Consider the following 12775-nt stretch of genomic DNA (forward strand, 5'->3'; position numbering starts at 1 on the left):
AAAAGAGGGTAGGTTGAAGATTGGACATGAGGAACAAATCTGTTAAGATGAGGATGGTGAGACACTGGCACAGGTTGGCCAGAGAAGCCGTGTATTCCCCATCATTGGGAGTGTTCAAGGTCAGGTTGGGGCTTTGAGCAACCTGATCCGGTGGGAGATGTCCCTGCCCATGGCAGGGGGGGTTGGACTGGATAATCTTTGAAGGTCCCTTCCAACCCAAACCATTCTATGATTTGATGAAAGATGGAGTTGGAGTGTAAATACAGAGCTGGGTGCCAGCCAGCAGCTACCTGGATGAACGCGTATGGGTTCCTCAATGACTGCATGTGCTCAACGAAAAGGCAAGCTGGCTGGGGGTCAACTTGGGACAAAAGGATGGGGAAGAAAGACCCAGAAAGACCAACATCTGATGGCTGTTGGCCCTGAGAAAAGAAAAATGCTGTTTTACCCAGCAGGCAACGAAAAGCAGCTGAGAATATGCAATATGAACAGTGTTGGTCTTCACCTCTCTGTGATAACAGATTAAGGGGAACAAGGACCCCAGGCTGCCGCTCTCCATCACGAACTGAGCACTGGATAATTAAGAGAAAACCCCAAAGACATTTAACTGTTAGCTGCTGCTAACACGGCTCATGTGGCTTTTTTTTCCCTAAAGAAATGTGTTAAATTTAATGTATCAGACACATTAAATAAGTTTACAGTGGGAACCTGTGAAACTTCCACCAGAAAAGGAGAAAATACCCAACCTAACACATCATCAGACTAGAGAAACGCAAACGAGAACAAGGCATCAGCTAAGAAAAAGTCCCCACATTTGAATTTTCTACAGAAAAATCAAGCAGCTGCCACTGTGTAAAACACCACACTCCACCTGGGGGAGGAAAACGATTTTTCCCAAGGAAGCAGCACTTCCTCGGGCAGGGCGTGCTAACCAGACCTGCCCCTGCCAGCATGAGTATTGCCGATATTTTACGTGGATAAGGTGCAAATCAAGAGCTCTGGGGAAAGGCTGTTGGCCAAGCAACTCGGTAGGACTGAAAAGACGGATTTTAGGAGACCGACGGGCAGTTCCAGTGCAGGTCAACCACGAGCATCCCTGCTGCGAAGGCAGGTCCCCCAGTCAAGCTTCATTGGCAGGGTTGGGGCTGGTCGTGCCGGCTGGGGTCTCCAGGAACGATGGGTTGCCGGCAAACACCGGAGTACACAACCCCCGCTTCCCTGTGATTTATTCCAGTACATCTTCCCGTGCATTTTCACGGTAGCCTCGTTGTTTAATCTCGCTGTGTCTTCCTGCTTAACAGTTCCCACGGGGGAACAATTTACCCACAGGCTTCAAGGCAGCTGATGGAAACAATATGAAGATAGGTATTTAATGCGGCACGCTCGCTAATGTACACCATGGGGGAAAAGCTTATTTAACACAAAACAATTTTACAGATGCAGCAGTTAGAGGGGACCGGGCTGACTCGCTTGCCTTTGCTCTGACACGCTGCGAGGCCTGGAGGACGCCAGCACCAAACCCTACACTAGCCACGGTTCTTACAAATACAGTTTATTCCTCAATAAGTCATGTTTTGTGCCTGTACAGCAAATCTCAAGGCACCTGCTCCTTGAGGTCATCTATGAATGTAGTGCAAGTGCTTGCCGTAATTCCCAGGTCCAAGCTCTCAGCCACGCAGAGATCTCAGCCCACGGTTTGCCATCAAATACTAGAACAGCAGTCTGATGTGCAACGCACGTTATCACCCTACGAGCTCCTTTGGGCCAAGTAGGAGTTCCTATTACTTCATATTATTTCATACTATTTCACACTATTTCATATTTATTATTTCATATTATTTCATACTATTTCATATTATTTCACATTATTTCATATTATTTCAGTATTATTTCGGGAGCCAAGCGTGGGCGCAGCAAGGAGAGCAACTTGGCAGCAAAATCACCTCTCGGACAAGCCGAGCATCTCTCCTCCAGGCTCACTGGCCACGCAGCCCGCTCATGACCACATCTCCTTCTGCTTCTCCCTAGCCCCGGAGGATGTGTCACCATGGCTTCGCTCGCTGGTGCTACCTCATCCCTTGCACCCACCAGCCTCACTCCATCCTCTCCCAGGGAACCCATGCCCCAAGCCAAGATGAAGGCACGAGGACCCATATGGGAGGAGGGATGAGGAAGCAGAGAGAAGCTTTTACCGTAGAGCAGCTCATTAAAACGTCTTTGGAAAATCCTGGGGAGCACCTGCAAGAGGCCAAATTTCTCCCTCTCTTCCCACTTCCCCCTTCAGGCTTCCTCCAGTGCAGGTGACCAGCCCAGAGGGACCAGCGTCACCCAGCGTAACCATTTCACGGTGCCAGAGAAGGTCGGGGAGCTCCAGGCAAGGCGGCAAGGACATTTCCATGGTGGGCATCACTTCGTGGCTTTAGCTAAGACACATATGATGTCGTGTTTAGAGACGGTTCAGGCAGCAGAGCTATTTGGAGCCGTATTTCACCAACTGCTTCACCAAGCTGAACTTGCAGGTGCCTCCACTCCCGTTAGGAAGCTGTAGGTCCACGTGCGCGCACAGGGTGGAGAAACTTCCCAACCCACGACCGAGGAACTGGTGAGGATGCTGGAAATGGAGGTTCTGGATCTGCTACCAGCTCCCTCCTGGAAACAATTAATATTGGGGGTAACATTCCCTTAAAGAAGGATGTGGTCACGCTCTCGTACACGAGCTGTCCCCTTTCCCCAAGGGTGGAGGGACCTTTACCCTCTACAATCTGTGGTCCCAAAAACGGGACTTGGGAATGCAAAAATAAAACTTTCTCACTTATTCTAAGTTCTTGATGAAGCCAGAGCAGGATGGTCCTGGCATCGTTTGTACAAAGAGCTCACGCAGTCGGAGTTACAATGGTCAAAGGCCGATCAACTTGGCCTGAGCATCCTGCAAGACATTCTAGAAAGTACTTAAGAGGCAACGCTGCCAACAACATGCCATAAATTATGGATAATAATGGACATTTTTTATGAAGGTCTGATAAAAATCAGAAATCGTGCTTCTTCAGGGGAACACGGAGATGAAAACACAACTGGCAGAAGAGCCCAGTGTGCCAACCCCAGCACAAAAGATCCTAAATTCCTAATTACCGGCCATCCTCCTTTGAGTTTATCCTCTGGGGATGCTACATCGGTGTCACACACCTTTGCCGTCCATGCCCTTTGTGGTTCAGACCGCAGGCAGATGGCTCTTGCCATTCCTCGGACAAGGAAAGGCAGAACAAGAGAAGATTTACTCCCATCCTAAATTATTCAAAAGAAAAGGGACTGCGCATCTTTAACAAGCCATCGTTTTATGAAGCAAGGTTAACATTTTTACTTGATTCAGTAGAATATTATAAACTCTCCGGGGTCCTTTTGAGGACTTTCTACTTTGAGCAAAGGCACAGACTCAGCACTTTTTCTATTATTTAGAGAATAAAATTAACCCTTAATGGCCCAAGCTGGTATTTCTCCTCCCCAGTTAAATATGGCCTGCTCAGCAATTTCTCCCCATATATAATTACAGGCTGCTATCCATCATCTGTAGGAGAATGCTTTTCTGACACTCTAAAAGTGACACAGTAAGCACTTTTACTAATAGAATAAATATTCTAAATATCTCTTTTATATTTTCATTTAAATTGGAATATTTTAAAAATAATTGTAGGGACCCTGCCTGCATGGCTAGCGTTGTGCTGGAGGGAGGAGGCAGGATGCCTGTGTTTTCCTTCCGAGGAAATGTTTATCCTGCACGCAGCCCCCTCCACACACTGCCACAAGAAGTAATTAGGCACAGACTAATTTATTAGCGTTTCCCTCCACTCCTGCTGATGTCCTGCTTTCCTTAAAGCTCTCACTTTTGGCTTTTTTCCCCTTCCTTTGGCCCATTTTTTGCTCCGTAGCGGTTTCTCCTCAGGAAAGGATGGCTTTGCCTTGCAGAAGGCACTGTCCGCTGTTGCGTTTGAGTGCTGGGACAGGCTGGTGGCTTTGCACGATGATGCCACGGTGATGGGCACTGAGCACCTACGGCTTCACTCGCTGGGTCGTACCTCTGCCAACGAGAGCTACAGGGATGGAGAAAAGGAGGGGAAGAGCCCTTTGGGGCTCCAGCCCACAGCAGCACGTGGATCCAAGCATCTGACTGCTTATCCCAGCAACCTCCCCGGTGAAAAGCAGCCGAAATCACAAGGGAGTTTGAAATCCCCAGGAGCAGCAAGTCTAAGCAAAACCGTGCTTAGGCAGCCACTTATTCATGCGTTATCTATTAAATGCAATAAAATAATATCATTCCATAGGCCCACTGGGGCATATTTGGGATGATGCCCTGCAATCTGGCAGACTCGAGACAAACAAAATGATTATTTCATTAGCGGTTCATTTTTTCAGCCGAAGAGCCGATTTAAAGCAGTGCTTGCGAAGTTCCTGTCATGTTTTCAGCGTGGTACCTGGAGTCTCCAGATCAAGGAGGAGGCTTCCACTGTCTCCTCCCATTCACCGGCTGTTGCCTTGTAGAAGTGGCTGAACCAAGCCAGGACACTGATGTTTTCTTCCATATCAAATGTGCCCTAGAGGCAACTAGCAAACGCCCCAGAGAGAAGCAGACCGAGGGAAGAGGATGGCTCCCATCCTCCAGCTGGGTTCATAGGGTTGGGCCAACGTTGCACAGCAAATCGTAGAATCACAGAATGGTTTGGGTTGGAAGGGACCTTTCAAGGTCATCCAGTCCAACCCCCCCCGCCATGAGCAGGGACATCTTCAACTCAATCAGGTTGCTCAGAGCCCCGTCCAACCTGACCTGGAATGTTTCCAGGGATGGGGCATCTACAGCCTCTCTGGGCAACCTGTGCCAGTGCTTCACCACCCTCATCATAAAAAATTTCTTCCTTATGTCCAATCTAACCCGACCCTCTTTCAGTTTAAAACCATTGCCCTTTGTCCTATTGCAACAGGCCCTGCTAAATAGTCTGTCCCCATCTTTCTTACAAGCCCCCTTTAAGTATTGAAAGGCCACAAAAAGGGCTTCCCGCACCCTTTCTTCTTCAGGCTGAACAACCCCAACTCCCTCAGCCTTTCTCCACACCAGAGGTGCTCCAGCTCTCTGATCATTTTTGTGGCCTCCTCTGGACCCGCTCCAAGAGGTCCATGTCTGTCTTGTGCTGGGGACCCCAGAGCTGGATGCAGTGCTCCAGGGGAGTCTCAAGACAGCGGAGTAGAGGGGGAGAATCCCCTCCCTCAACCTACTGGTCACAATGGTCAAAGGATGAGCATGGTCAAAGGATGAGGAGAAATCCCACCACATAACCCACCCCAGAAGAGAAAAGCCTGGTAGCTTTCAACTACAGCAGAAAAGCATCATCTCCACAGACCTCAGAATCCACCTTTGCTTTATTCAAACCTGGTGGCAAATGGACTGGCTGCCCCTTCTGAACTACAACTGCCTGGGGACTCTGATGGGACGGCATCGCTGCTCTCGCAAATTTGAGATCACAGCTGGAGAAACCAAGCGAAGGTGGCCCGTATCTTGTTCACGGGACCCAAAAGAAAACCACGTCTCTACCAACGAAAGAGTTGTTCACACTAAGAGGCAAAAATATTATTAAATTAATGGAAAACAGCAAAGAGGAGCCAGCTAGGACGGTCGCTTTGATTCCCAGGGGAACACCAGCACAGCCAACCCTCATCCTTAGCCACGAGGCAAGGAAAGGTGAGATCTTGCAGCATGGCTCCGCACCCCCGAGGAACCAAGCTTGCTGCTGCCTGCTTCTCCCAATGCTTACGAAGAAGCAGGGAGCCACAAGATGTTGGATAAACCTCAAATTTTCATTTTTTTCCATGTAACAGCCCTAAAATTCCTTTGGAAACCAGCAAGTGGCAGCTGGCTCCAGGCCCTGCTCCAGGAAAGCTGCTCTCCCTCAAGCTCTGTGTGCTACGCAGGGTGCCATAAGCTCGCGGACAAGGTTGCAAGTCTACCCAGGGTGCACATAAAGTCCGTACAGGAGTTCACTGCATTGATTTAAACCAGAAGGCCCCCAGGACCTGGAGGTGGGCTCCACAAAGCCCCCAGGTACATGTCTGGGCACAGCTTGAGGCTCAGTTGCTGCAGGCTAGGTGAGGAAGGGTGGTCTTGCTGCTAAGACTGAGCCCCAAGATCTAAGGCTCAAGTTTTAACCCGTCACGGAGCCAGCATGCAAAATAAGCATTAACATCTGTGGCTTTTCTGTGTAAAACAGGGACTCATAAGCTTTTTCCTTTGCTTTTAATCTATTTAACTGAGCAATTTTCAAGGCAGGTGCTATCGGCTCGGGCACCAGACTCCGGTAACATGGACACCCCAGGGAGGCTCTTCCTGGGGAAACGCCAGCACAGCATTTGCGAGCTGCAGCCTTTAATTTGTTTCCTTTTTTTTTTCCCTGCCTGTAAGGCAACCAAGCCACTTTGCCCATAACCCTTTGGAAAGGCACAGGCCTGCTGTTCATCACATCCAGGTGTTCAGCAGCTTCCAGCTCTATGACTCCCTTCGGTGCCATAGCTCGCGCACAAAACAGCTTGTGGCTTCGGCAAAGGTGCATCCATCCCGGGACCCCGAGAGCTGGTCCCCTCTTTACCTTTTCTCCCATGGGGCAATAGCCTTTGAGGAAATCCTGGCACACTTCTGCCTTCCTGGACACGTAGACGTGGCTGTACGGGCAGTTGCTGTTGCTGCAGATCCCCTTCAAGAAGTAGGAGCACACCGGCATCTGCAAGGGCAGAGGATGAGAAACCCATTAGTGCTTCCCCTCCCCGACTCGTGATTAGGAACCGTTCCAACACCCAGAACTGAAATAAAACCATGACATGTGTAAAATAAATATACGCCTTTCCCAGAGGTATTTTTAGCTCTTCTATTGGTCTCCTGCAACGCAGCTCCCTGACATTACGTGGTCCCAGTGTATATATGCACAGGGGGCGAACACGCTTGCCTTAGCATCCTTCAGGATGCTAGAGAGAGGGTGGAAAGCATGAAACCACCACCAGAAAGAAAAACTGCCTCTGTACGGCATGGGGAAGGGATGGGGGAATCGTAATAAACTCTGCTATCACGGGGGCTTTGCTGGCACGGTGCAAGGGGCAGGTTCATCTTCTGCCAATGCTCTCAACTAACCTTGAAGAGAAGGGGTGGCTGCTCCCCGGGCTCCTCGCTCGCAAAAGGCACGAAGCCGAGTGCACCGTTGCGTGGCCGAGGACCGAGAACACCGTTTTCAAGGGGTGATGCAGCGTCTGTGATGGGAACAGCAGCGCAGGGCTCGTGCCCAGCCCGACTGCCCTCTCCCATGGGGGTTTCTGGCCATCGCAAGGACCAAACCAGCATCCTGGGGGTGCCCCCGCTATTTGGCTCTTCCGTGGGTATGGAGGTGGCTGGAGGATGCACAGCATGTGGTTAGATAAAGGCTCCAGAAGGTGGGTCCTGGCAAGGGGCAAAACAAGCACTCGCTCCTCCGTGAGCATTTTTTTGGGGGGCCACATCACTCCAAGGCATCAGCCTGGCACCCTGCAAGCGCTGCGTGCGATGTGATGATGCCTGTCCCTGTGCACTGGAACAGGGATGCTCCAGGAGGGAGGGAAAGGAGGAGGAGAGTCCGGGGCTTCTGCCGCAAGCGATCGAGGAGGAGAGTGGTCGGATACACGGAGCAGAGCCCCGCTCTCGCGCTCACCGCTCCCGAGCTTTAGCAGAGTGACAGCCGACGGGGGAAAAGCGAACGAGCAAGGATCCTCATCATCCTCAAACCACAAACTTCTCCCAGCTGTTATAATTAAAAACAAATTACCAGCCTGCTGCGATATTTCAGCATCCTTAACTCACCGGCTACCCCAGGCAACTTCCCGACCCGACCAGGCTGCTGCCGACGGGAACGTTGCGCTTCCCGAAGCCGCTGCGACGATCCGGCTCCTCCTGCTCAACCCCTTGCTGCTCGCCTACACGCTGAATTTCCTTACTGCTCGGCGCAGTACTGATCCCTCCGTTCACCGGTAGCATCTCAGTCCCGTCGGTTCGAGCATCCCCAAACTAATATTTACAATTCTGCAATAACCACAGCTGAGGCTATCCGGAAAAATCCTTTTCCCTGAAGGGCACATTAGGGTTTTAACTAAATTGGCTCACTTGAGGCAAAGAGAGAAATAAAGAGGAGGAGGGGGAAGCAGAGAAGAAAGAAAACAAAGGGTGCTTTAAAAGAGAAGAGTTTATTTTTAATTGTCTTTTAACTGCAGACATTAACATAAAGGACAGGGCTCTGGGGCTATCTTTTTTGGTGGTGGTGGTGTGACCGTAAATGATTCCCTTAATGTAGTTTTTGATATAGAGCCCAAATTAGCTCTAATAAAAATGGATAATAAAGGCAGCTCTTCTACAAAAATAAACTCCTCCTAGCTGTCAAGCCTGAGCCATTATCAAGAGGAAGCAGCACTCTCATTTCAATTAACCTTGTTTGCACCCCACTACGTCCACACAAATAACAATAACATTAATTCAAGGCACTGGTGCGGTGCGTCCGTATTAGACAGCTTTGACTATGTACACGCTTTGGAGCCAGCAGCTAATGAACCCGAAACTCAACGTGAATTTCCAAATTGCTCACAACAGAGTTTTGAAGCTCTATTAGGGAGAAAAATGCTGATTCTTTTCGAGTTCCTCAAGGGGAAAAGCTGTTGTAGCAGCAGCGGGCGGTTGCCCGAGTCCTAGCCTCTCGCTAACCTTCACTCACAAACCCATTCATTCAGATTTACCCGGTTCTCTCAATCACCGGGACGCGCCGGTGGCTTTGCCCCGTCGTGGAGGAATTCCCTCCGCATGGCTTCGACGGATGCTCCTCAGCCGAGGGCTCTTCCCTGCATCCCCTGCAGAGCAAAATTCCCCAACCACCAGCTTTCCCTCTCCTCCAGGCTCCTTCTTCCATGGCTAGAGGGACAGTTTGGTTTTTGAAAGCATCTGCAAAGCACCGTGCCCATCTGGAGCAGCCCTCCGCCTCGGAGAGCATCCTCTCCTTGCAGCAAAGGTTTTGCTGCTTAGGATGGGGAAAAGCTCCCCACTGCTGCAACCCATGCAGCTTTCCCATGTAAAAAAGAGGGACTGTCCCCATTTTTCAGTGGGGAAACTGAGGCATGGGATCACTCCCATGTTGAGCAAGAGTTTTGTTCTCAAACCAATAGCTAAGCCCCCCCCAAGCTCTTGGTTCTTCACCTCCTGGACCAGGCACGGAGCCCCATCCCTGGTGACTTCCCACCAAGGTGAGCTACACAACGACAAAAACCTGAAGCTCCTCTGATGAGGAATTTGTGGGGTTCCCCCGTGCCCCATAACCACAAAGTGAAATTGAGAGTCAACTAACGGGGCACCAGCAAAACCGTGAACCCCCAAACAACAGCTGCCACTACATCATCATTAACCACAAGAAAATCATTTATTGGATTAAAACCCCAACTCAAATAGCCAAAAATAAGACGCCGCCCCAAATCCCTCATTGAAGGAGCTGGTAGGATCTGCTCCAAAAAACCCACGAGCAGGGGGAAACCGCTGCCTTCCTCTGCCGAGCGACTTCACCTGCCTTTCTCTGCCGCTGATAAATGAGGCTAACGCCACCTTTGCTAGTAATCACCCGGGTTAACAGGGAGCTACGGGAGTTGAGAAGCAAAGTCGCCTCTCGCTTTGGGTAGCAGCATCCCCGCAGCTATAAATCACCCTGAAACAGGTTTGAACTCCACAGAGGAGGTTGTTTCTCTTCCAGCCCGCGCTGACGATAAGGTGGCAAGCGGAGACCTCTGAACTGCCCCCGAGGTGCCTAATCCTGCAAAAAACAATCCTCCTTCCTCACGGAGCGCGACGTGCACGGCCAGAAACACGTGCTCCGAAAGCATTTGTTTCTAAGGCACGTAAGAGAGCTGGCACTTGCCTGCTTCATCTGTAGGCTTGTTAATTTAATGACTCAGCTTGGGTTTAGATGATGCTTCGGTAGCGGCGAACTGCTAAGGAAGAAGGTGAGATGGGCAGAGGCCACCCGCGCGCCGTGGGGCCCCTTCCCAGGAATTCTGCCCCCAAAATGCCATCGGCAAACCAGCTCTTCAGCATGGCCCCTCCTTTTTAATTCAGTTTAACTACCACAATGATATTATCGTTATTCTTCCGACATGCTGCTAAGGGGGAAAGGTTGAGTTTTCTATGCCACTCTGCAGCCATCATTCTCCATCTATGCACCCAAAACGCAGCCCAGAAGCCAAAAGCTTGAGGTTCTCCTTAAGGCACCAAGACACACTGGTGTTTCTGGAGGGGAACCTGAGGCCACATCTCCACCAGCAAATTAAACATGCCAAGGAATATTCCCGAGTACCAAAACCAGCTGGCTCAAACCCATCTGCATCCAGCCGTCGCATCCTTTGGTGGACACGGCTGTGGCCAAACCACCAACCACAATGGCTCCTTGGCCATCTCCAACTCCCAAGTCTCACCCAGGTTTTTGCCTTGGGACCAAAACCAAGCTCCAGCACCTGCTGAAATACCATTTAACTCGTCAGTATGGTAAGGCAACGGTCCCATGCGGTCTGGATGAGTATCAACCCTTCGGTTCAGAGGCGCAGGCAGTGGGTTGCGTGATGACGTTAGCGCTTGCACATCACTTACTCGGGCGAAAAGAAGTCGCCGGCCCCATGTCCACTCAAAATCTGCATTAATTATAACAATTCTGGATACACCAACAGCCAGTCCCTTTGCAAAACTTTCTTCTTTCCTGGCTTCTTTATTTCTGAAGTCTAACTATACATTACAGGAAGAAAAAAAACCCAAACCAGCCCTTTTTCCTTCTATCAATTCTCATCCCCATCCCTCCTTTGACATGCCACAAGTCAGGCAGTACAGCTGTCCCCAGTCTATCTTCTCTATTTTATATACTCATGATTAAGTGACTCTGAAGAGAGATGCATGTAAAAAACATATGGTGCTTTGTGCCTCGTTCAGAGCGAGTCTGCTCACCGCCAGGATAACTTATGAGCTCCCCACTGACAACAAACGTGCCTTAGGCAAACGGAGGGAAAGGGAGACAGGAAAACCGTATGCCCATGGGCAAATGCTGTTGGAAAAGTTCCTGTCCCAGATGCTGATGAGACCCGACATCCCATGGCTTAAATCCTTTACAGGTCAGTAATTGCACTGTAATTACCTACATGATGCTGTGGATGGGGAATGGAGGATGGTGATGCTCAAAGGGAGCGGGGAGAAGAAGGTGCTATAAGGACAATTCAAAAGACACGGGCTAAATAACCAAAACCTCAGTAATTAAAAGCAGCGCTTCTAGATCCGGCACGGCTCAGGCGAGCTCCGGTCCCCGTCGTGCCCCAGGCGCAGCTGCGAAAGCTTTGACAAAGCTGCTTTCGATAAATGACATGCCAGAAATACAGCCAAGGGGGGCTGCAGTCTCATCAAGCGACACGATGAAGGACGGAGCCTTATGGGCTTCTCCGGCAAAACCAGTCCTCGTTCACATCCTGCTTTCTGCCATCTCCATCCCAACAGCGGAGCCTTGACAGCAGAGCCGATCACAAAATGCTCCCCACACAGTGACACCGCTCTGGTTGGTGTTTCAATACGCCGGTGGGATTAACCTTACTGCTGCTGTCTGCGTGATCCTTTGTCTGTAGCAGAGAAATGACCCTCCAAATCTGTCCAACAAAGCTGAAATGTAAATACGTGCTTGAAGCACATCCCAGCTCAGCGAAGGACCCACAGCAACACTTAACCTTCAGCACCGACTTCACCTCGGCTTCAACGCTTGAGGTCTCCAAAGCTACGTCCGACCGGAGATCCTAGCCACTGAATGGAGGTTAATCTGCTAAATCGTCAACTGATAATCACTAAAAGAAAACCTAATTATTTTTCCACCTCGCTCTGTGTAATAAAACCACAGAGCCCCAAATACATCAAGAAGGTTGAAAACGATGATGAACTCAAGAGCCGTTCCGCCAGCCCGTTTCACTGCCTGGCTTTTCAGAAAGGTTAATTTGTACCTCCAAGCTCTTGTATGTTAAAACATCCTCCTCCTCTGACCCCAGCACCGGGTGATTTAGAAGGAAGGGTTATCTTACAGAGGTAGCTAAGGATTAGACGCACATAAACACTACTCCCGTGCTCTTTCTCTCCGATCCCTGGAGTTTAAGCTCTCCTTAACTCAACTTACATTACCCAACACAGCCCCAGGTGCTATGGTTTCCAATCCGCTGCTTAATCATCTACTGATTCACCACACCGGCTGAAGAGGCACGCTCTGTTCTCACAACCCCATCATGAGCCTGAACATCTTGGGAAGCAAACTACAGATGAACTCTGTTGGAAGCACTCAATGAGGTAGACTTCCCTACAACTACCAGTGGAGGTCCACTCGCTCGTAGAGCTGCACCGCGCTCGTTGGGAAGCCATACAGACCTTATCTTTGGACACCTTGTGGGAAAACGAACAGGTCCCGTCTGTCTTCTTGCACGTGCCACGGAGAAACCTGTAGATAGACCAGAAGGAGAGGGTTGAGCATGAGGTGGGTCACAAAACATGCGGTTTGAAACACCGAACGTCTGCCTTGCCCCATTGCCACGTTTGCCCCGAGGTTGTGAATACACGTGACTGCTGCCGAGCTCGCTGTTAAATCCCATTTCACACCCTAAATCAGTACAGGTCTTCCCTCTTAGAAGAGCAGCTGATGCTTCCTGATAGATTTTGCTCTTTCGTTGTATTTGGCTG

The 12775-nt window shown here is 50.1% G+C and overlaps 1 protein-coding gene across 1 annotated transcript in view; it reads right to left on the reverse strand.

Moving 5' to 3' along the window:
* The window catches only part of ZC3H3 (zinc finger CCCH-type containing 3), a 188592-nt gene that overhangs the window by 29105 nt on the left and 146712 nt on the right, over window positions 1-12775 (reverse strand). Inside the window, exons 8-9 of the mRNA XM_075705699.1 lie at window positions 12467-12536; window positions 6627-6758 (exon numbers count right to left, since the gene is read on the reverse strand). Coding sequence (XP_075561814.1) covers window positions 6627-6758; window positions 12467-12536 — 202 coding nt within the window. The remainder of the gene's footprint in view (window positions 1-6626; window positions 6759-12466; window positions 12537-12775) is intronic.

This window comes from Pelecanus crispus, chromosome 2, assembly GCF_030463565.1.
Source record: "Pelecanus crispus isolate bPelCri1 chromosome 2, bPelCri1.pri, whole genome shotgun sequence".
NCBI lineage: Eukaryota > Metazoa > Chordata > Aves > Pelecaniformes > Pelecanidae > Pelecanus > Pelecanus crispus.